Below are 24,975 nucleotides of genomic sequence, written 5' to 3' on the forward strand. Positions count from 1 at the left end.
TTGTCACTTTTCAGGGAAAAAAATTGGAAACCCTTAATTCAGCGAATAGGGGAGACATGAGAACCAACTGTTATGATTGCAAAGCATCTTAGATGAATGGCTGTGTCTCTGCTGATATTAATTTGCATCTCACGTATTGGATTTAATAACTCCCTTATGCCTCCCCGACCTCCCTACGACAATCAAACTGAAATGATGTTAATGCTGGAACTTAAAACTTTTATTTTGATTCATGCAAGGTTCAACACCACTCTTTAATAACTTTCTTTGAACTGACTTGCCCGGCTGCAACCAGTGCCCATGGAACGTAAAGGCTTTTGGGAATGAATTGCAACGTTTGTCGGATTCTATTTGGATGGCCTTAATGGCATCAAAACTCAATGCTGTTGCAAGAATATGTCCCGATTTCAAGTGCAATATATAGCTAAATATTCTACCTCACTGGATTCTGCAGGAATCTTTTAATCTTCCTGGGTGAGGTCAACATCTCCGACCACTAGGAGCGCGGGAAACAACAGGTGTGCAAATCCGTGCCAATGCAGCAGCTCCACCAACGTTTCCGAGCTGATTGGGTAGGGTCATGGGTCGCTAAGCCACTCAAAATGTCAGACAAAATGCATAACTGCTTGGCACTCCACCACTCCGATCCAGCAACCAGCCAAACAGGCCAATAAACTTTTTTAATTTTTGCATGGCCCAGCTAAACAAAGATTTGTTTTTCGGATGCTGTCGGTTTTCAAATCGCCAGATTTGAGGTACTCTATCTGCATTGATCAAATGTCTGGCCTTGGGGAGAAAATGGACAAAGGAGGAGGCTTACCTGTCCATAAGCCACGTCAAAGAAAGATGAGGAAGAGGCAGTCAATTGGGGGCTTCAAACAAGCAAGCACAGGTAATGGAAGGTTAAGATCATGTCACTGAGAAGTTGGGAGGGTGCAGAATAGAATAACAAACAAGGAAGAAAAGGGCAGGGAGGCAATGATTCAACAGGAGAAGCCACTGGAAAATTGTGCAACTTGAGGCAGTGCAACACTGAGAGACAAAGCAGGCCAAGTAATGTCTGTGAGAATAAAGCAGAGCAAAGGTAATTTAAGAATTCTAAAACAAAGCAATGGGGTGGCAGCAGGGCAAGCTAAAGATGGGGATGGCTGTTTGACACACTGGGAAAAGGCAGTACACCAATATAGGCAAAGGAGGAAGGGATAACTGCAATCTGGCTTGCCCTGGCATCAGCACCGCGAGAGAGGAAGATACATTGCATAATGTTGTCCACTGTGCTTGTGATCCAAGTGGTTTTGCTCCTCCATTACTGATATATAAGCAATTATGCAGCAAACATACTTGCCCAACGCACACGGCATTGTTGCACAGACAACAGTGGGAGCCAAGGATGAGGAACCTGTCCTTCTGAGGGGTGAATGGATCATTCATGGTGTAGCACTCCTCCAACAGTCTATAAAAAAACCCAATAAATTGGTTAACATCCACTCTCCATGATGGAGCTTCTGCATTTCACTCGTGCTTGTATCAGGCACTTTACATTTATTATATTTAATCCTCTAACCTCATCTTGTATTCAGGTAACTCTTGCACAAAGAAAAAATATTTACAGGCCACAAGTTTATATTGATCTGGGCTGACATAGTGTCCACATAGTTCATGGGCTAAGTAACCCCTTGTACTTTACTTCAACAGAGGCAAATTATTTTTAAATTAAATGTTCACTAGGTTTTCAAGGCAGAGAAGATGGTAATGAGATAACCACTTTGGTTAATGAGATAAATCTTTAATGGGGAGGGGGGGGGGGGGTGAGTGGAATCCAATCTTTTCTGAGGGTCCAGAAAATCAAAATGGTGCAATGAAAAATATAGGATGAATGAGAATAGAACGAGTGTAGATTTCATTGAATGGAAGTTGGAAGCCTCAGGCCCATGGAAATGCATTACCTATCTCTGTCGTGTTCTGTACTCTGGGATAACACAGGCTGCAACTGGATGCAGCTTTAACCAAAAGATACTCCAGACCTTGAAGTTAGTTCAATCTGATTTATTGAACCAGTAGCACAGTTCTCTATGAGTTCCCCTCTCTGCTAACCTAAGTGTGGTTACTCTGTCTGACTGAACCAGACTAGCTCTTAGCCACGTGCTGGAGGTGTGATACTGTACATACACCCTGACTCACTCTGTAGATGTTCATCAATGGAAAGAGACGGAGTGTGAGTACCTCGTGCCTTTTATAGTGAGATGCCACCCCTGAGTGTCCTGCCTGCTCATTGGTCATTTCCTGATCTCTGTGTTCATTAGCTGCCTGTCTGTGCCTGTCTGTGTCATCATTATCTGCATGTCTGTGTTTCATGACAATCTCTGAACGCAGTCCTGAATTAAAACAGCCTTTGATCAGAGGTTACTGGAAGTTTTGAATTTCTGATTTAAAATAAAAGGTAAGCAGCCTATACCAAAGGGCTATATCTCTATTGTTGTCAACTGCAAGATCTTAACACTTTTTCTACCAAATCAGCATGGTCTTGTAGCTCCCACATTTTATTTACAAAGATAGTGCGGTTCTGTAAAGGAATTCTTCTCAAATACGGTAAAAGGATACATGGTCTGCCAGGTCTGTCTCATCTTTTCCATCAAGCATTTCATCGCTCATTTTGGGCATTTGACTGCGTTACTGTCATTGTCACACATCAAGAGGGTAGTCATGTGACATACTCCTGGACCTCTGTCAATTCCATTACATAACCAACTATTCGGAGATTCTTAAAGGTGGTCTGGTTTTTTCCTGATAGTCTGATGTGATAACTTTGGATCATGAGTGGTCCAGGGCTTTAAATCATAAAATTTGCCACGTAATGGGACTAATTGTTCTTTAGCTCTACATTTATGGTTCAATATTGGACTAAGAGTATGCCATTTAGCCCGGTGAGCTTCTTACATCGTCCAATGAGTTCACGGTGAATCTGTGACCTAACTCCATATCTCTGATTATCTTTGGATAACAAAAAATGATTGATCTCAGGTTTAACATAAACAAATTAGTCCAGCATCAACTGCCATTTGTGGAAGAGAGTTCCAAACTTCTACCATCATTTGAGTATATAAGTATTTTCTCAATTCACTCCTGAAAGGCTTGGTTCATAATAATACTCTTTATTGTCACAAATAGGCTTACATTAACACTGCAATGAAGTTACTGTGAAAAGTCGTTCAGCTATGTTCGCTTGTTCAAGGCTCTCCGAGCATCGGAGATAGTTTTTTCCCATGTTCCCTACCAATCTCCGGAATATCGTGAAAGCTTTGATCAAATCACCCCAAATAACCATACTTTCAAACTCTATCTATTTCCCATTGAACTCAGGTTAGTTCTTTATTGTTAATAATGACTTGCCATTGTGGGTTTAGTCATAGAACATACAGTGCAGAAGGAGGCCATTCGGCCCATCGAGTCTGCACTGACCCACTTAAGCCCTCACTTCCACCCTATCCCCATAACCCAATAACCCCTCCTAAACTTTTTGGACACTAATGGCAATTTAACATGGCCAATCCACCTAACCTGCACGTCTTTGGACTGTGGGAGGAAACCGGAGCACCCGGAGGAAACCCACGCACACACGGGGAGAACGTGCAGACTCCGCACAGACAGTGACCCAGCAGGGAATCGAACCTGGGACCCTGGCGCTATGAAGCCACAGTGCTATCCACTTCCGCTGCCCGAACTCCTGGGGACATAACATTAGTTTGTGTAATCTCTCGTCAGAATTTAACTTTGGTGTCCAAGTATCATTCTGGTTTAAGAATGAACTTGTAGGCCTGAAGCCTTGGGTGTCACAGGTAATTGAGGCCCAGAAATATGCGCATTTTTGCCCTTATTTTGCCGATGTCAAGATACATCCAAGTACCGTGTCCAAGTAGTACTGAACTTAAATTAAATAAATTAAATCAAGGTAAACCAATCTGTGAAAAACATTCTTAAAGTAACAGAAAGTTAGCTTTGTTTCTTGCTGAAAATGTTGAGTGACCTCCCTGAATGAGCACAGTTAAGATATTCCAGTTTGAGTTTGGTGGGAGGTTATTGTGGTTTAATGGAGTCTGATGGCTAAAGATCGAGGAGAGTTGGGCTTATTGTACATCTCTGGGTAACTTACATATTCCCAAAATTCCATGACGTTTTAAGTCATGTAACTGGTTTACATCTGGATTATGTGTGCATCAGGGTGCAAATATGGAGGAGATTTCAGACCACAATGCTTAAATGGTCATTGCCTACTTTAAATATAAACATCAGGGGATAAGTATGTCTGCTCTATTAAAGAGGCAGCACAGGCACAATGACCCAAATGTGCTGTAAGTTTCTATGATACTACGGAGTCTCTACTATCTGCTGGTGTATGACATATTGTTATATTGATCAAAAGTCACTAACACAACAGAGCATGCGTTTGGGGGCTTCTGTCCATGGTAACTGTACGGCGCTCTGAGTCCACACAACCGACATTCAAACACCCCTTCCGGCTCTTCAACGGACTGCATCTGAAACAAATGTGCAAGAAGCCATTTCAACTTTATTACACATGACAGATTTCCTATTTACATACAGCATAAGAAAATGGAATTGTTAGCATTTGTAACGGACTGAATTGGCAGCACAGACTTTAGAAATCGGTTTCTGGTTAGCACCATGATTGACTGAAAATAAACTATGCAGAGGAGGTAGGTCCACAGTCACTTATGGATTTTCACTCAGTTAGCTCATCTTTATCGAGTATCACTGGGCAAAACAGTTGGCCTCGACAACAACAGCAATTATTGGGGAGAAATGATCAGTGAGAGTTCTTGCTTTTAATTGCCATCCTGTAACCCTTGCTGAAAATACACTCATGTGGAACATCCAGGGTGAGAACAAGATTTGCTGGCCTCCAAATGCTGTCTATCCTGAAATCACCGATTCTCTTGTCTCGAGTAAGGAATAGTAGCGTAGATTCCCCAGTTTGTTAATCTTCTCACTGTTACTGGTGCCGCCCCTTCATCCCATAATTCTGCTAATTCTTCCCAAATTGTTGCTTTTCCTTGAATATAGTTTTCTATTTTATCATGGTGTTATGATCCAGTTGACGTTATAGCTGGATGGGAAGATCCCAGAGTGGAACCCTGGCTCAAAAGAGTATAACTTTTTAAAATAAAACATGGAGAAACAGAGTCACAGGAGCACTACACTTTAACAAGGAAACATTTATTAGACATGAAACAACTGGATGCTACAATACTTCTTTACTCTTTCTCACCTTAACAAATTCACCCAGATTTAGAGATTAAAATGGATTAGAAAGTTCCTCTTAAGATACAATGGTCTCATTAATACAGAGTCCCTTTTAAGCACATAAGATGACTGTGGTCAAATACATGCACTCCGCTCTGAACCCGTTAGCGTGTGTGGTCTTCTCCTCAGAACCCCCCCAGATGATTGACACGAGAGTTTCCAAACTCTACTACCAAAAACGCGTTGTAGGAATAACAGCAAAAGGGATTATTATTTAAATGATAAAATATTAAACCATGCTGCTGTGCAGAGACCTGGGTGTGCTAGTGCATGAGTCGCAAAAAGTTGGTTTACAGGTGCAACAGGTGATTAAGAAGCCAAATGGAGTTTTGTCCTTCATTGCTAGAGGGATGGAGTTTAAGATTAGGGAGGTTATGCTGCAAATGTATAAGGTGTTAGTGAGGCCACACCTGGAGTATTGTGTTCAGTTTTGGTCTCCTTACCTGAGAAAGGACGTACTAGCGCTGGAAGGTGTGCAGAGGAGATTCACTAGGTTAATCCAAGAGTTGAGGGGATTGGATTACGAGGCGAGGTTGAGTAGACTGGGACTGTACTTGTGGAATTTAGAAGGGTGTGGGGGGATCGTATAGAAACATATAAAATTATGAAGGGAATAGATAGGATAGATGCGGGCAGGTTGTTTCCACTGGCGGGTAAAAGCAGAATTAGGGGTTATAGTCTCAAAATAAGGGGAAGTAGATTTAGGACTGAACTTAGGAGGAATTTCTTCACCCCAAGGGTTGTGAATCTATGGAATTCCTTGCCCAGTGAAGCAGTTGAGGCTCCTTCATTAAATGTTTTTAAGATAAAGATAGATAGTTTTTTGAAGAATAAAGGGATTAAGGGTTATGGTGTTCGGGCCGGAAAGTGGAGCTGAGTCCACAAAAGATCAGCCATGATCTCATTGAATGGCGAGCAGGCTCGAGGGGCCTGCTCCTAGTTCTTATGTTCTTAAGAGTACTTTCCTTTAATGGTTTGCATTCAAAATCCAGTCAAGGTTTTCCAAATGACACTTTTAAACAAAGCTTCCGCTCCATTTTTAACAATGAATTCAGTCCAGGATTTTACACCAACCCCGTTAGGATTTCTTTGTCTTGACTGCTGTGCAAACTACTCACAATTGTTTTAACTCTCGATTCCCAGACTAGATTAAAATGGCATCCCACGTTTGGTTCACCTTTGAAGGCCGCTGTCCCACTTTAAATCTGGGTACTGCAATTGTTTCTTTAACTTCGAACACTAGGTTTACTCTTCCTTGAATTCTTCTGAACCGTACATTAGTTGCTGTGCACTTAACTCCAGGTGTCTTAAATGTTCTTTCGGTTCCAATTCCCTGGTTAACTGGACTGTAGCTTATTCCTGAGGGTTCTCGCATCTTTGCAACTTCCTTGTCCTATCCAACTTCTCTTGGCAGAGCTAAGAGCTGTTCACTTCTCAATGTCCTGACCCGAATGCAATCAAATTCAGCTAAAACTTAAAAGCTTCTCGACCTAACAAGGCCCAAGTTGCTAAACAGCCATTGCTGGTTTATTTATTCTTCATGTCCTAGCCTTCTCTAAGAACAATGGAATTACAGTTGGAATTGAAACTAACCCCCATACATCCAAATACCTTTGTCCAGCATGAATCTAACTATAGGTATTACCCTTCCAGGCACAGAAACATTAGATTAAGGTGTAGTTTTAAATGTTTTGAATTTAGTGCTTGCCAATACAAATATAAATCCTTTAAACTACCTTTATTTTGCTAACAATTGCTATTTTATAATACTTTGTAAGATAAAATTGTGACTAATTTTGATTCTGCAACATGTAAATATTTAATAACTTTAAAAGAAGAGGAACATATAGAGGATGGGCAGCAACACTAACCAGTGGGTTCAAACAATAAAAAAAATCTATGGTGGTCTAGCTTTGGACTCAACCGCATACCAGTTCTACAAACATCACCATATTTGGCAGATATATAGAAGTGATATGGTGGCACAGTGGTTAGCACAGCTGCCTCACAGCGCCAGGGACCTGGGTTCAATTCTGGCTTTGGGCGAGTGTGTGGAGTTTGCACATTCTCCATGTGTCTACGTGGGTTTCCTCCGGGTGTTCCGGTTTTCTCCCACAGTCCAAAGATGTGCAGGTTAGGTGGACTGGCCATGATCAATTGCCCCTTAGTGTCCAGGGATGTGCAGGTTAGTTTACAGGTATAGGGCGGAGTGGATCGGTGCAGATTCGATGAGCCGAATGGCTTCCTTCTGTACTGTTGGGATTCTATGACTCTATGAGAACATAGCCTCCGCAATAATGTAGTGGCAATAAACAACACTACAAATCCCCTCTTGCTGACCAAGATGCCAAGAAATGAATGCACACGCAGGGCATTACATGTGATTTTCTATATCATAGCACAAACCAAGAAACAAGTCACTATCCTGCCACCTTGCCACAACAACACTTAAATAGGAAAGAAGTTAGTTGTGGATGAATTGCTGCTATCTGACTGGGGAGCCAAGTACATTGACACAAGGCCAAGAAAAACAAGGAAGAAAAGATAAATCATTGAGTCAGAATATTCCAGATGTAGGCAGAGTTTCACTTCTGTTTTACTGTGCAATCAAAAGTGAAAGTCTGATGAAGTATTGCAACACTTGTGATGACAGTGCTTAATCATTGAAAGTCCACTCCCACAGTTTATACTGTTATATGAAATTCTTGACTCTTAAGAATCCATTATCCGCTCTCTAGCCACAACCCAAATCCACCAATATCCACTTTTCTGTGAATGCTCTCCACTGCTTTCTGGAAGGTACCCAGGCATGCCGGAAGGCAGTTTCAAATCACATTTCCAATGCCAAGCTTTACTTCACGTGTGACTGCAGGCAGTGCTGGCAGCATAAGTCTCTAGGTGCTAATCTAGTGTAGAGCCCAAGCAAATATTTTTGCTTCGCTGATGCAAATGTTTGAATGAGTGACCTAGCTGAGATTAAACCAAAGATCCGGTAATAATGCAATATTAGGCACCAGGTTTACCAGGCTATTGTAGTACATCTATAATATTACATATATATTTTTTTTAAATATATTCTTCGGGTATTTGCAAGTTTTTATAATAATAACAGCGACATAAACATAGTACAATAAACATTTCCACCCCCATCACAATCATCACACACCCCATAAAACAACAATCCGGGCCTCTTCCCCCCCCCCCCTTTGGAATTCTGCATCTGCTGACATTTTAATTTTCCCCGAGAAAGTCGACGAACGGCTGCGACCTCCGGGTGAACCCTACCACTGACCCTCTTAAGGCAAACTTTATTTTCTCGAGACTGAGAAACCCAGCCATGTCACTAACCCAGGTCTCTACACTCGGGGGCTTCGAGTCCCTCCACATTAATAAGATCTGTCTCCGGGCTAACAGGGAGGCAAAAGCCAAGACGTCGGCCTCTTTCGCTCCCTGAACTCCCGGCTCTTCCGACACTCCAAAGATCGCTACCTCCGGACTTGGCACCACCCGTGTTTTAAGTACCGTGGACATTGCCTCAGCGAAACCCTGCCAAAACCCTCTAAGCTTCGGACATGCCCAAAACATGTGGACATGATTTGTAGGCTTCCCGCAGACCTCGCAAACCTGTCCTCTACCCAAAAAAACGTAGTCATCCAGGCCACCGTCATGTGTGCCCGGTGGACTACCTTGAATTGTATCAGGCTAAACCTGGCACATGATGAGGAAGTATTAACCCTGCTTAGGCATCGCCCACAGACCCGCCTGTTTCGCTCCTCCGAGCTCGTCTTCCCACTTGTCCTTAAACTCCTCCACTGGAGTTTCCTCCACTTCCAACAGTTCCAAGTAAATATCTGATACCTTCCCCTCTCCCACCCAATCTGTCCTGTATCCCCCGTGGCAGCAGCAGCGGGAAGGCAGGAACCTGCCTTCTCAAAAAGTCTTGTACCTGCAGATGCCTAAACCATTCCCTGCTGGCAATACAAATTTATCCTCCAAGGCTTTCAAGCTGGGGAAGCTCCAGTCTCTAAATAGATCCTCCATCCTCTTAATTCCTGCCCTTGGCCATCTCCGGAACACACCATCCAGCCTACCCGGTACAAACCGATGATTATTATAAATCGGGGTCCAAACCGAACATTCCTCACTCTCTTATATTTCCTCCACCTCCCCCAGATTCTCAGATTCGCCACCACCACCAGACTTGTGGAGTATCGGGCCGGCGAGAACGTAAGAGGTGCCGTTATCAATGCTCCCAAACTTGTATCTTTACATGACGTTGCCTCCATCCGCTCCCACACCGACCCCCCCCCCCCCCCCACCCCCCACTACCTAATCATGGCTATAGTAGCCACCCAGTAGTAATTGCAAAAGTTCAGCAGTGCCAACCCACCCTCCCTCCGACTACGCTCCAGCAACACTTTCTTCACTCGCAGGGTTTTACTCGCCCACACAAAGCCCAAAATCACCTTATTCACCCGCTTGAAAAAGACCTTAGGGGTGAATTTGGGGAGGCACTGAAAGACAAACAGAAATCTGGGGAGGACCGTAATTTCAGTCTGTACCCTCGCCGCCAATGATAGTGGGAGCATGTCCCATCTCTTAAAAGTCCTCTCTCATTTGTTCTACGAGCTACAGGATAGGTTTAACTTGTGCAGTGTCTCCCATTCCCGGGCCACCTGGATTCTCAGATATCGAAAGCTCCTTTCTACCATTCTAAACGGCAGCTCTCCCAATCTCTTCTCCTGCCCTCTTGCCTGGATCGCGAACATCTCGCTTTTCCCCATGTTGAATTTATATCCCGAAAAATTACCAAATACCCTGAGGATCTGCATAACTTCCCCCATCCCCTCCAACGGGTCTGAAATATACAGGAGCAAGACCCGGTGCTCCACCTCCCCGAACCAGCCCTTTCCAGTTCCTAGAGGCTCTTACCTTCATGGTCAATGGCTCTATGGCCAGAGCAAACAGTAGCGAGGAAAGGGGGGACCCTTCTCTCGTCCCTCGGTGTAGTTTAAAATACTCCGACCTCAGACGGTTTGTACGCACACTCGCTGCTAGTGCCTAATAGAGCAATTGCACCCAGTCAATGAAGCCCTCACCAAACCCAAACCTTCCCACCGCCTCCCACAGGTAATCACACTCCACCCGATCAAAAGCCTTCTCCGCATCCATCGCTACCACCACCTCCATCTCCCTTCCTTCTGAGGGCATCATAATAACATTTAAAAGCCTCTGAACATTGGCCGTGAATTGCCTGCCCTTTACAAATCCCGTCTGGTCTTCCCCTGTCACCCCCGGGACACAATCCTCTATCGTTGTGGACAGTATCTTAGCCAGCAGTTTGGCATCTACATTCAGTAGAGAAATTGGCCTGTATGATCTTTCTCCCATTTCAGGATCAATGAAATCGAGGCCTGCGACATTGTTGGGGGGAGAACCCCCTTCTCTCTTGCTTCATTAAATTTCCTTATCAGCAGTGGGCTCAAAATCTCTGAAAACTTCTTATAGAATTCCACCGGGTAGCCGTCCGGCCCCGGGGCCTTGCCCGACTGCATGCCCTCCAGCCCCTCAGTTATTTTCTCAATCTTAATTGGGGCTCCCAGCCCTTCCACCAGATCTTCATCCACCCTCAGGAACCTCAACTGACCCAAAATCTGCCTCATCCCCTCCACCCCAGCCGGGGGTTCCGACTCATATAATTTGCTGTAAAAGTCTTTAAACACCTCATTCACCCCCACTGGGTCCAGGACCTTCGTCCCACCTCTACTCTTTACTCTCCCTATCTCCCTGGCCACCTCCCTTTTTTTAAGCTGATGTGCTAACATTCTGCTTGCCTTTTCCCCTACTCATAAATCGCCCCCCTTGCCTTCCTCAGCTGTTCCACCGCTTTCCCTGTAGTCAACAGCCCAAACTCCGCCTGTAACCTCCGCCACTCCCTCAGTAGCCCTGCATCCGGGCCATCCGAGTATCTCCTGTCCACCTGGAGTATCTCCTCAACTAACCTATCCCTCTCAGCCCGTTCCGCCTTTTCTCTGTGGGCCCGTATCGAGATTAATTCCCCTCTGACCACTGCCTTCAAAGCTTCCCAAACCGTTGCTGCAGAGACCTCCCCGTATCATTTGTTTCCAGGTAGTTTTGGATGGACTTGTTCACCCGCCCACAGATCGCTTCGTCCGCTAGCAACCCCACATCCAGCCTCCATAGCGGCCGTTGCCCTCTCTCCAACTAACTCGTAGATCCACCCAATGTGGGGCATGATCCGACACTCCGATTGCTGAGTACTCAGTATCCACCACCCCCGGTATTAGAGCCCTGCTCAGAACAAAAAAGTTGATGCGAGAGTATACCTTGTGGACATGGGAGAAAAAAGAAAACTCCTTTGCCCTTGGCCGTGCAAACCTCCATGGGTCTACTCCCTCATCTGTTCCATAAACCCTTTCAATTCCTTTGCTGCGGCTGGCACCCTCCCGGTCCTGGATTTTGACCAGTCCAATTCCGGATCAATGACTGAATTAAATTCTCTCCCCATGATCAAGTTATGTGACTCTTCTAGGACTTATCTAACACCCGCCTCATAAATTCCACATCATCCCAATTCAGAGCATATACGTTCACGAGTACCACCCGCACCCCCTCCAGCTTCCCACTCACCATTATGTATCTTCCCCCGTGTCTGATACGATTCTCCCTGCCTCGAATGCCACTCGTTTATTGATCAAGATCGCTACCCCCTGGTCTTTGAGTCCAGCCCTGAGTGGAATGCTTGGCCAACCCACCCCTTTCTCAATCTAGTCTGGTCTATACTCTTCAGGTGTGTCTCTTGTAACATTGCCACATCCGCCTTCAGCCCCCTCAAATGCGCAAACACGCGAGCACTCTTGACCGGCCCATTCAACCCTCTAATGTTCCATGTAATCAACCTGGTCGGGGGGCTTCCTGCCCCATGCCCCCTGCTTCCTGCCCCCCCCCCCCCCCCCCCCCGGGCCGACTAGCCATCACCCTTTTTTAGGTCAGCCTGCAGCTCATGCCCCCGGTCTCCTCGAGCCCCCCCTCGGGCATTTGCGGTCCCTGACCTCCCATTTGTCCCCTAGTAACAGTTTCTCCCTTGTCAGCAAAGCAGCTCCCCACCTACCCCCACCCACTCCCTCCCGCCCTGGTAACAGCACCAGAAACCCAATCCCCCATATCAAGCTCCAGCTGAATATCTGCTCTGTGCTTCCATGAGTCAGCTGACCAAGCTGACTTGATAGATCCCACCCATGGCACCAAACAGTGTCTCCCCCTTGTTCCCTCCCCTCTCCCCCCACTTAGACAAACATATTCAAAGCATCACATTCCCCAGTAAACAAACATCAGAAAAAACAGTGAAAAAAACCCCCCACAGAAACCACCCCCCCCTCCAACCAGCTCCCAGTAAGACAAAGTTAACTTAGCCATGAAACTGCCCCTGTTTGCACGTAACACTACTCATTCAAACCAGCACAAAAGTGATTTTCAACAAATCGCCGCTACAATACTCTCCAAGGATTCAGTATCTTTAGTTCACATCCAGTCTTTTTTCCTTAATGAAAGTCAATACATCATCTGGTGTTTCAAAGTAAAAATCATGTTCCTCATATGTGATCCACAGACGTGCTGGGTACATCCCGAACTTCACCCCCTTCTTAAAGAGGGACGTTTTAGCCCGATTAAACTCACCTTGCCTCTTGGCCAAATCCGCACCCAGTTCTTGATAAATGCGCAGCTCATAATTCTCCCACCTGCTGCTCAGTTCTTTCTTGGATAACCGCGGAATATGTTCCTTGTCCAGGAATCGGTGCAAACGTACCACCATCCCCCTTGGCGGCTCGTTCGCTCAGGGCTTCTTCGCGAGGGCTCTGTGTGCTCTATCCACTTCCAGGGGCCGAGAGAACGCCTCAGCACCATCAATTCTCCAGCATGTTCGTCACATAGGCCCTCGCATCCAATCCCTCACTGCCTTCAGGGAGGCCGACGATTCTCAGGTTCTGCCTCCTGGACCTGTTCTCCAGGTCCTCCAGCTTCTCCTGCATTCTTTTCTTTTTTTAAAAATATTTTATTCTCCATTTTCACATTTTCTTCAGAGTTTACACCCCACCAACAAACAGTAAACGGTAACAAATACAATGTCAATCCCCTTATCAACAACAACAATCCATCCTCCCACCATCCCAAACAGCAGCCCGCCTGACAATATAAGCATCAAATAAAACACACCCTCCCAAGTTGGGAAAAAGAAAAAAAAAGGAAATAAAGAAAAATAAATCAGGAATCGCCTATGGTCACCACTGACATATAGAGTCCACCCCCCAACCCCTCCCCCTAATATTCAATGCCATTTAATCCCTGAAAGAGTACCGTGAATGACATCCATGAATTGTAGACACCCCCCCCCTCGCCGACTCCTCCCCTCCACTTCCTCTTGTAAACCCCTCCCCCCAATCTCGGTTCCGTCCCCCAACTTTTCACCCCAGCTAGACTCACCGGAACCTGTTCTACCAGGCTCCGATGGCCACAGCCCCTCCCCCACCTCACTCCCATTCACTGGCCGGCTTAAACCGGTCAGCGTGCAGATCCCCGCCCAGGTCTCCTTTCCCCTTGCCCGGTCCCAGGAAAACCAAGAAATCCTCTTTAGCACACAACCGCCGCATACCCACCCAATGGCCGAAGCGCACCGAGAAGGCTTCAATTTACTTTGCCTGGTCCTTCTGGACATTTCCCTTATGTGGAAACCTTATACCATCACACAAGTGGGATTTCCAGCAAAAATACCCCAGTAACTGTCCGAGTAGGGCTAAAAAGTATCCCAGTGGGAGCCACCTTGTGTACATTTTACCGCTATGTACTGCCACTGGAAGTCTGGGAAATCCTCTTGACAAGCGGTGGGAAGAGAGAATCCCACCGTGAGCAAACTGCATACTGCTGAGAAACACTTGGCCGGGCGACCAAAGGATATCGCCATCTATAACAGACTGCAAGACTACAGACACACCTGGCTCCTCTAATTAATTACATGATCTGTATCTCAATACGTTCCATGACCTGCTTAGCTAGGACTAAATACAGTCTCTCATAAATTATATACATTCCAGGGAATCTCCAGCAATCACAGCACTTTATGTGCAACCAATTAAGTGGTTGGAATGAATGATTCCCTCATCTTTTGCAACTTTATAGTTACAGCTTTAGTAGACACACTACCAGTATGTATTTTAAACCAGGGTTTTTAAAGCTGCAACTGAATATAAAACATATAATAATTTCCACATTCATCACACTTCTGATCCCTAGTCTGTATGTCTTGGCGCAGAATTAATAGAGAGCAACAAAATACTTAATAAACTATGCACAATTTTATTCGATAAAAACTTTTTGCAAAATGCATGTTTCCAACTGTTATACTATGTATAATTGTTGACAAATTATATAAAATATTGAAAGTAGCTTGTGTATAAAGAGCCAATCTTTGTTGCACAGTCCCTTTTATATGATTTGACAGCAATGTTGCACAGCATTGAAATGAAATGAAAGTCACATATTGTCACAAGTAGGCTTCAAATGAAGTTACTGTGAAAAGCCCCTAGTCGCCACATTCCGGCGCCTGTTCGGGGAGGCTGGTACGGGAATTGAACCGTGCTGCTGGCCTGCCTCGGTCTGCTTTCAAAGCCAGCGATTTAGCCCTGTGCTAAACCAGCCCCTTGTTGCCCATGGACTGAGTGGCTTGCTAGGCCCTAGAAGTGGCTCTCTTGACGCATAGAGCCTAGATTGCCTCTCTGAAATCTAAGGGGCGCGATTCTCCGCTCCCGCGACTAAGTGCCCACGCCGTCGTGAACGGCGTCGAGGTTCACAACGGCGCGAAACGGCCCCGATCTCGACCGATTCAGGGCCCGAAAATGGGCGAGGATCGGGGCCGCGAGAAACTCGGGGGGTGTGTCGCGAAAACAGCGTCAGCGCGTGCCAGGCATTGGCGCCGCGTAAAAGCGGCGCCGCGTAAATGACGCGGCTGGCGCCACGTAACTGGGGTAATTGGCGTCACCCGCACATGCGCAGGTTGGCCGGCGCCAACCCGCGTATGCGTGGTTGCCGTCCTCCCCGAGGTCACCCCGCAAGAAGATGTTGGATGGATCTTGCGGGGCGCGGAGGAAAGGAGGTCCTCCTTCAGAGAGGCCGGCCCGCCGATTGGTGGGCACAGATCGCGGGCCAGACCCCATTTGAGCCCCCCCCCCCCCAGTGCAGGAACCCCCCTTCCCCCCCCACAGGCCATCCCCCCAGCGTTCCCGCACTGTTCCCGCCAGCAGCGACCAGGTGTGGATGGCGCCGGTGGGAACCCGTCGTATTGGGCAGGCCGCTCAGCCCATCCGGGCGGAGAATAGCAGGGATAGTGGAGAATTGCCATTTTGGGTGTCTCGGGCGATTCACCGGACTGCGCTGCGCAGAACTCGATAGTGCCAATCTCGCCGCTTGGGTGAATCACGGGAGGGCGTCGGACCGGCGTTGCGTGAAAAAATGGCGCCCCAGGCGATTCTCCCAAACAACGCATCGGAAAATCGCGCCCAAGATGTCTCAGATGGCCGGTGTGAATAAAGCACTCAGGGCCAAAGTGAATGATTTGGAGAATCATTCCAGGATCGGAATATTCAGATCATGGGGATGCCAGAGGTAATGGAGGCCCAACTCCCACTGAATACTTTCCCAAGATGTTTGGGAACATTGTGAGGAAGGTGGATTCAGATCTGGCAGCACGGTAGCACAGTGGTTAGCTCTGTTGCTTCACAGCGCCAGGGTCCCAGGTTCGATTCCCGGCTTGGGTCACTGTCTGTGTGGAATCTGCACGTTCTCCCAGTGTCTGCATGAGTTTCCTCCAGTGCTCTAGTTTCCTCCCACAAGTCCCGGAAGACGTGCTGTTAGGTAATTTGGACATTCTGAATTCTCCCTCAGTGTACCCGAACAGATGCCGGAATGTGGCGACTAGATGCTTTTCACAGTAACTTAATTGCAGTGTTAATGTAAGCCTACTTGTGACAATAAAGATTATTATTATTGTATTATCTACTCCAGAGCTGGATCGAGCCCATCCCCATCGGACACTCTTGACAGAAGTCCTGGCCCAATGAACCAGCACGGGCTGTTATTGTGAGGCTCCACAGCTTCCAGGCAAAGGAACAGGTCTTGAGATGGGCTAAGGAACAGCGCAACTATAAATGGGAAGGCCATTCCATCAGGCTTTATCAAGACGTTGGTGCGGATATGGCAAGGAAGCGGGCAACGTTTACCAAGGCGAAAGCCATCCTGTACAAGAGTGGAGTTCGATTATGGGTGATGTAGCCGGCGTGGCTGAGTGACTTTGGAGGCAAAAAATTATTTTTTTGATGTGTCCATAAGACATAGGAGCAGAATTAGGCCACTTGGCCCATCGAGTCTGCTCCGCCATTCAATCATGGCTGATATTTTCTCATCCCCATTCTCCTGCCTTCTCCCCATAACCCCGGATTTAGCACACTGGGCTAAATCGTTGGCTTTTAAAGCAGACCAAGGCAGGCCAGCAGCACGGTTCAATTCCCGTACCAGCTTCCCCGAACAGGTGCCGGAATGTGGCGACTAGGGGCTTTTCACAGGAACTTCATTTGAAGCCTACTTGTGACAAAAAGCGATTTTCACCAAGAACCTATATATCTCTGTCTTAAAGAAACTCAGTGAATTTCCCTCCACAGCCTTCTGCGGCAAAAAGTTCCAGAGATTCACCACCCTCTGGCTGAATAAATTCCTCACCCTCTGGCTGAATAAATTCCTCCTCATCTCTGCTTTAAAGGATCAACCCTTTGGTTCTAGTTTTTCCGATAAGTGAAAACATCCTCTCCACGTCCACTCTATCCAGGCCTCGCAGTATCTTGTACGTTTCAATAAGGTCCCCTCGCATTATTCTAAACTCCAACGAGACCCAGAATCCTCAAACGTTCCTCTGCGACAAGTTCTTCATTCCAGGGATCATTCTTGTGAATCTCCTCTGGACCCTTTCCAAGGCCAGGACATCCTTCCTTAGATATGGGGCCCAAAACTGCTCACAATACTCCAAATGGGGTCTGACCAGAGCCTTATACAGCCTCAGAAGTACATCCCTGGTCTTGTATTCTAGCCCTCTTGACATGAATGCCACCATTGCATTTGCCTTCTTAACTGCCGACTGAACGTGCACATTAACCTTAAGAGAATCGTGAACAAGGACTCCCAAATCTCTTTGTGCTTCTGCTTTCCGAAGCATTTCCCCATTTAGAAAATAGTCTATGCCTAGATTCCTCCTTCCAGAGTGCATAACCTCACACTTTTCCACATTGTATTTCATTTGCCACTTCATTGCCCACTCTCCTAGCTTGTCCAAGTCCTTCTGCAGTCCCCTTGCTTCCTCAATACTACCTGTCCCTCTGCAGATCTTTGTATCATCTGCAAACTTAGCAACAGTGCCTTCAGTACCTTCTTCCAGATCATTAATGTATATTGTAAAAGGTTGTGGTCCCAACACAGACCCCTGAGGCACACCACTAGTCACCGGCTGCCATCCTGAAAAAGACCCCTTTATCCCCACTCTCTGCCTTCTGCCAGTCAGCCAATCCTGTATCCATGCCAGGATCTTACCCTTAACACCATGGGCTTTTAACTTATTTAACAGTCTCCTATACGGCACCTTGTCAAAGGCCTTCTGGAAATCTAAATAAATCACGTCCACTGATTCCCCTTTGTCTAACTTGCTTGTTACCCCCTCAAAGAGCTCGAACAGATTTGTCAAACACGACCTCACTTTGACAAAGCCGTGCGGACTCAGTCCTATTTTACCATGCACTTCCAAGTGCTTTGACGAAGTCAGGCTAACCGGCCTATAATTTCCCGTCTTCTGCCTCCCTCCCTTCTTAAAACAGTGGTGTTACATTAGCCACTTTCCAGTCCTCTGGGACCCTTCCTGCCTCCAGTGATTCCTGAAAGATCATCTCTAATGCCTCCACAATTTCCTCAGCTATCTCTTTTAGGACCCTGGGGTGTAGTCCATCCAGTCCAGGTGACTTATCCACCTTCAGACCTTTCAGTTTCCCCAGAACCTGCACTCACCTCTGCCCCCTGGTTCTCCTGGAGCTCTGGCATCCCACTGGTGTCTTCCACTGTGAAGACTGATGCAAAGTAACTATTCAGTTCGTCTGCCATTTCTTTGATTCCTATTATTACTTCTCCAGCCACATTTTCTAGTGGTCCAATGTCTATTTTTGCCTCACTCTTACCTTTTACATATTGAAAAAAGCTCTTTCTATCTTCCTTTATATTACTAGCTAGCTTGCACTCGTACTTCACCTTCTCCCCCCTTATTGCTTTTTTAGTTGTCCTCTGCTCGCTTTTAAATGCTTCCCATTCCTCTGGTTTCCCACTAATGCTCGCCACTTTGTATGCTTTTTCCTTAGCCTTTATGCTGCCCTTGACATCCCTCATCAGCCATGGATGCCTTGTCCTCCCCTTAGCATGTTTCCTCCTCCTTGGGATGAATTTCTGTTGTGCCTCCCTAATAACCCCCATAAACTCCTGCCATTGCTGTTCCACTGTCTTCCCTGCTAGGCTCCTTCTCCAATCAACTCTGGTCAGCTCCTCCCTCATGTCTTTGTAGTTACCCTTATTTAATTGTAAGACCGTTACATCTGATTGCAGCTTCTCCCTCTCAAACTGCAGGGTAAATTCTATCATATTGTGGTCACTGCTCCCTAAGGGTTCCTTCACCTTCAGTTCCCTAATCAAGTCTGCCTCATTACACATCACCAAATCCAGAATTGCCTGTTCCCTAGTAGGCTCTGTCACAAGGTGCTCCAAAAAAAGATCTCTTAGACATTCCATTTCTTGGGATCCACTACCAACCTGATTTTCCCAGTCCACCTGCACATTGAAGTCCCCCATGATTATTGTAATATTGCATTTTCTATCTCCTGATTTATTTTCTGCCCCACATCCTGACTACTGCTAGGGGGCCTGTACATAACTCCCATCAGGGTCTTTTTACCTTTGCGATTCCTCAACTCTACCCACAGAGATTCTATGCCTTCTGATCCTATAACGCTCCTTGCTATCGATTTAACTTAATTACTTACTAACAATGCAACCCCGTCCCCTTTGTCCATCTGCCTGTCCTTTCGATAGGAGACATATCCTTGGATATTTAGATCCTAGATCCCAGCTCTGATCCACTTGCAGCCACGTCTCTGTGATGCCCACAACATCGTACCGGCCAATTTCAATGCGCGCAACAAGTTCATTTACCTTGTACCATATACTGCGTGCATTTAGTTACAACACCCTCAATCCTGCATTGGCCACCTCCCTTTTCATACTCTCCTCAGTCACTGTACCCTGTACTGTGGCGATTTTTGACTATGGCTTCTCTGCCTTACATTTTCCCTCTTACTGCTTTTTGTTTCTGGCCCCATCGTACCTCCCTCCGACTTCCTACATTGGATCCCATCCCCCTGCCACATTAGTTTAAATCCTCCCTAACAGTCTAGAAACCCCCCCTCTCTCCCCCCCATCCCCCAGGACATCGGTTCCAGTCCTGCCCAGGTGCAGACCATCCGGTTTGTACTGGTCCCAACTCCCCCAGAACCGATTCGAATGTCCCAGGAATTTGAATCCCTTCCTCTTGCACCATCTCTCAAGCCACGCATTCATCCTATCTATCCTGACATTCCTACTCTGACTAGCTCGTGGCACTGGTAGCAATCCTGAGATTACTACCTTTGAGGTCCTACTTTTTAGTTTAACTCCTAACTCCCTGAATTCAGCTTGTAGGATCTCGTCCCATTTTTTACCTATATCGTTGGTGCCTATGTGTATCACGACAGCTGGCTGTTCACCCCCCCCCCTCCCTCCCAGAATGTCCTGCAGCCGCTCTGAGACATCCTTGACCCTTCCACCTGGGAGGCAACATACCATACTGGAGGCTCAATTGCGTCCGCAGAATCGCCTGTCTATTCCCCTTACGATTGAGTCCCCTATCACTATAGCCCTGCCATTCTTCTTCCTGCCCTGCTGCGCAGCAGAGCCAGCCATGGTGCCATGAACTAGGCTGCTGCTGCCTTCCCCTGGTGAGCCATCTCCCTCAACAGTATCCAAAGCGGTATATCTGTTTTGCGGGGAGATGACCGCAGGGGACACCTGCACTGCCTTCCTACTCTTGCTCTGTCTTTTGGTCACCCATTTTCTATCTCCCTCAGTAACTTTCACCTGCGGTGTGACCAACTCGCTAAACGTGCTATCCAGGACATTCTCAGCATCGCAGATGCTCCAAAGTGAGTCCATTGGCAGCTCCAGAGCCATGAAGCGGTCTAACAGGAGCTGCAACTGGACACACTTCTTGCACATGAAGGAGCCAGGGACAGGGGACGTGTCCCTGAGCTCCCACATCGCACACGAGGAGCATGACATGGGTCTGGGATCTCCTGCCATGTCTTAAACCTTAGGTATACTTATACAACTACAATTCCAAAAAACGAATGAAAAAATAAATAAATATACAAATGAAAAGAAAAACTACTTACCAGTCACTTACCAGGGATAAAAGGCACCTCCTCCCCACCCAGCTTCGAATTCCCACCTAGCTTCAAATTCCCAAACTCAGTCTTCGCTGTGTCTTCTCTGGCTCACTGGGAGAGAGTTAAAGTTGCTCTTTTTATATTGGCCTGAGGTATCACCCAGAGTGGTGGTGTCGGCGGAGATGGAATCTTTTGTTAAAAAGTATGGGCTGGACGAGATTGGTGGAGGTTTCTCTGAAGTTTCTGGAAGTTTTGGGGACGGGGGGAATGTGGAAATGGGGAGTTGTTGGGGTTTCTTGTCCATGTTCACATTTCTTTGTTCTTATGTGGGATAAGTAGTTTGAAAGGTGGATTTGGAGGGGGGGCTTACTGGTATGGGGGTCTTGTTCTTTTTGCTATCACTATTATGGGAATGATCTAGCTCCCTGTTAGAGTATGATGTTTTAAGGATTTGTTTTACACTTTGTGTCTTTTCTCTGTTGGTATTTTTCTCCACTCTGGGCGGGGGCCACCCTGCCCTACTGAAGAGTTAGCTAACGAGAGAAGAGTGGTGGTGGTAGCTTCAGTTCATTATATTAATTTGGGTTTAGATAACGAGATTTGTGTTTTTATTCTTAGGTTAGGGTTGGTAGAAGTAGGGTTTAGTGGTTTTTGCTCGCCTCATGGTTATTTGTATGTTCATTTGAGTGTGGCACTGTTTGGGGAGGTGGGAGAAGGGGGTAGGGATAGTTTGCTGACGGTGACTACAGATCTTTCTTTGTTTTGTCGTGCTGGTGGGTTTGGCAGCCATCTTGGGTGAGCCTGGTGCCTGTACTCTCTAAGTAATTATTGGATAACCGCTCTTGGTGGAAATGGCTGCCTCCGTATCGAGTGGGAGTGGGTGGCCCCCATTTTGGTTGACCTCCTGGAATGTAATGGGGTTGACTACCCAGTGAAAAAGGTCAAGGGTATTTGCTCCTCTTAAATGTTTCAATACTGATGTGGTGTTTTCACAGGAGGACTCATTTCCGGATATCGAACCAGACAAAAAAGGGGTGGGTGAGACAAATACGTCACTTGGGCTTTGACAGTAGAGTCCAGGGTGGGGGGGGCACGGCAATTTTGATCAATAAAAGGGTTCAATTTTCGGCCGTTAAGATCTTGGCGTACCCTAATGGCAGACTTGTGATTGTCAATGGATCCTTGGCGGGCACCTCGGTAGGCCTGGTTAATGTCTATGCGCCAAATTGGGATGATACAGGTTTTATTAATAAGTTGCTAGTCTCCATTCCATTGGATTCACATTGTTGCTAACTTTTGGTTGGTTCAATTGGCTCTGTTTTATAACCTTTGCTCTAGAGTCGCCAGGTATCTTTATGATACCGCCACGAGGTTCAAGTTCAAGTACTGATCAATAACTCAACACACCAATTAGTAAGATTCAAATCAAAACACATTTATTATACACAGTCAATCGCTACTCATGCATAAATTCTACTTAACAAACTATCTCTATAACTAACAGGCCTATACTTAGCTTCGGACTGGCCCACCAGGTCAGGGGAACAAATGGCCTTTCGTTCAGGTCCTGAGTCTACGGGATTCAAAAGCTGGTATGGACTGGTAGCTAGGAGCACCTATCTCATAGCGAGCGTTGACTTACTTGCTTGATGCGGCAGCTTGGGCAGTTCACTCTCAAGGGTTGATTCGCTGCTGAGTGACTCTGCCAAGAAGGACAATTTGAACTTGGGGGCTTTGCTTTATAGTCCCCAGGGGCTTCCTGCCCTTGGGGGCGGACCCCGTAGCTGGTTCCAAGTGATTGGACTACTTTCCGATCACTTGGATCAATTTCTCCAATGCTGGAACGGTTCCCTGATCGCTGGGCGGTCCTAAGTGTCCGTTGGCCTTCCTTTGTCTTGGCTCCTGCTGGCGCCGAGGAGTCTGGCTTGGCTTTATTTACCTTAACTGTTGCCATTGTGCCTGGGAATCGCACATTACTATGTAGATGGCTGCTACATTACTATGCAGATGGCTGCTGGTTTCGATGCTGTCTGGTTGTTTTGCAGGTTCCAATATACATGATTTCTGTATTTGCTAATCTTTGCCTGTGTTGGCTGAATTTCCATTCAGCCTTTGCGGTTCTCCATTTTAAGTCGGGAAGTGGCCAACTCATGTGGCTGCAACATCAGATAATTTTTTGTTCTAGATACAAGGTTGGATGGATCCAGACCCAAATCCCTGACTCCATCAGGTGTGGCAAAAGCGTTGTTGGCTTTCATGGAGCAGCTGGGGGGAGGGAGACAAATCCGGGGCCTTTTGTTTTTGCACCAAACAGATAAAGAGTTTTCCTTTTTTCCCCATTTCCATTAGGTTTACTCACACATTGAATTTTTTGAGGTGGGTAGGTCTCTCCTCCCACGGGTGAAGAAGGAGGGATGTTCGATGATTGTGATTGGGTCATGCCCCACATTTTGTGGCTTTGATAATAGAGTCAGGTCCCTCCCAGTGCCCGCCATGGAGATTCGTGATGTTGGCGGACAAAAGATTTTGGGATGGAATGTCCTCCACCATTGGGGAATATATTAAATTTAATAAAAGTGATTCTATCTCACCTTCTACGTTGTTGGAAGCTTTTAAAGCGGTCATCAGGGGGAAGATAATTTCTTTCAAAGCATACATGGAAAGGACTGCGAGGGTGGAGAGGCAGAGGCTGGTGAACTCCATCCTCGAAGTGGACCATCGCTTGTCCACACCCCAGAGCTGCTTGCAAGCAGGAAGAAGCTGCAGACACAATTTGAATTGCTATCATCAGGTAAAGCGCTGAGCCAGCTACGACGTCTGAGGGAAGCTTTTTCTGAACAAGCGGAGAAGGTCGGTTGCTCTTTAGCTCATCAGCTGAGGCGGCTGACGTCTTCCCGGGAAATTGTGGAGTTAAGGGACTTGGGTGGCAGTTTGGTTTCCATTCCATCTAAGGTCAATGCGAAATTTGAAACATTCTATCGGAATCCCTATAGGTTGGAGTCCCCAGAGGAGAGTTCAGTGATGATGGAGTTTTTGGATGGGTTATCCTTCCCATTGGTGGAGAGGGAGAGGTGGGAGTTGGAATCCCGTTTGGGTCCTGAGGAAATTATGAAATGCGTTGGGCTAATGCAGGTGGGTAAAGCTCCCGGCCCTGATGCATTCCCCATTTCAGTTTTATATTTCACAGTAACGTGATTGCAGCGTAGGGTGGCACGGTGGTTTGCACTGCTGTCTCATGGTGCTGAGGATCCGGGTTCAATCCCAGTCCCGGGTCATTGTCTGTGTGGAGTTTGCACATTCTCCCTGTGTTTACATGGGTTTCACCCCACAACCCAAAGATGTGCAGAGTAGGTGGATTGGCCACGCTAATTTGACCCTTAATTGGAAAAAGAAATTGGGTACTCTAAATTATAAAACAAGCTTCATTGCAGTGTTTGTGTTAGCCTATTTGTGACACCAAAAAATATTATCATACTATTATTATTGTGAGAGGTTCGTAGGTCAGTTGATCTCTTTAATATCAGATATGTTCAATGATTCCCTGTCCTGGGGTTTGTTGCCCATTACAATCGTGCAGGCCTCCATTTCCCTATTCCTGAAGGAGGACTAGTGCCTTGAGCTCGGGTTATTTTCCATTGAATAGGGGTACGACGCGCAGAAGTCCATTGTCTCCTCTTCTATTTGCTTTAGCAATTGAACCGCTAGCCACAGTGTGAAGGTCTTCCGGTAAGTGGAAGGGGCTAAATCGGGGAGGGTGTCCTTGCACGCAGATGATCTGCTTCTTTATATAATGGACCCAGTTTCCACTATGGATGAGATAATGAAGCTACTTAGGAGTTTTGGCTCCTTCTCGGGGAATAAGCTGAATTTGGACAAGAGCGAATACTTTCTAGTTGACTCTTGTAAAGGAGAGTTGTTCAGGGAATGTTGCCCTTTCGTCTTGCCAGATCTAACTTTCGTTATCATGGTGGTCCATGATTGGGCCTCGCTTCATAAACTAAATGATGCCAGTCTGGTTAATCGTGTCAAATCTGACTTGCAGAAGTGGGATAACCTTCTCCTATTCTTGGCGGGCAGGGTT

At 46.5% G+C, this 24,975-nt stretch overlaps 1 protein-coding gene across 5 annotated transcripts in view; it reads right to left on the reverse strand.

Moving 5' to 3' along the window:
* The window catches only part of cdpf1 (cysteine rich DPF motif domain containing 1), a 74,822-nt gene that overhangs the window by 45,268 nt on the left and 4,579 nt on the right, over positions 1-24,975 (reverse strand). For all 5 annotated transcript variants that reach the window (XR_011936471.1, XR_011936470.1, XM_072484420.1 and 2 more), the window contains exons 2-3: positions 4,429-4,535; positions 1,342-1,453 (exon numbers count right to left, since the gene is read on the reverse strand). Coding sequence is in view for 3 of the 5 variants with exons in the window: in XM_072484420.1 (XP_072340521.1) it covers positions 1,342-1,453; positions 4,429-4,535 (219 nt within the window). In the remaining 2 variants the exon portion in view is untranslated. The remainder of the gene's footprint in view (positions 1-1,341; positions 1,454-4,428; positions 4,536-24,975) is intronic.

This window comes from Scyliorhinus torazame, chromosome 19 (assembly GCF_047496885.1).
Source record: "Scyliorhinus torazame isolate Kashiwa2021f chromosome 19, sScyTor2.1, whole genome shotgun sequence".
NCBI classification, from domain to species: domain Eukaryota; kingdom Metazoa; phylum Chordata; class Chondrichthyes; order Carcharhiniformes; family Scyliorhinidae; genus Scyliorhinus; species Scyliorhinus torazame.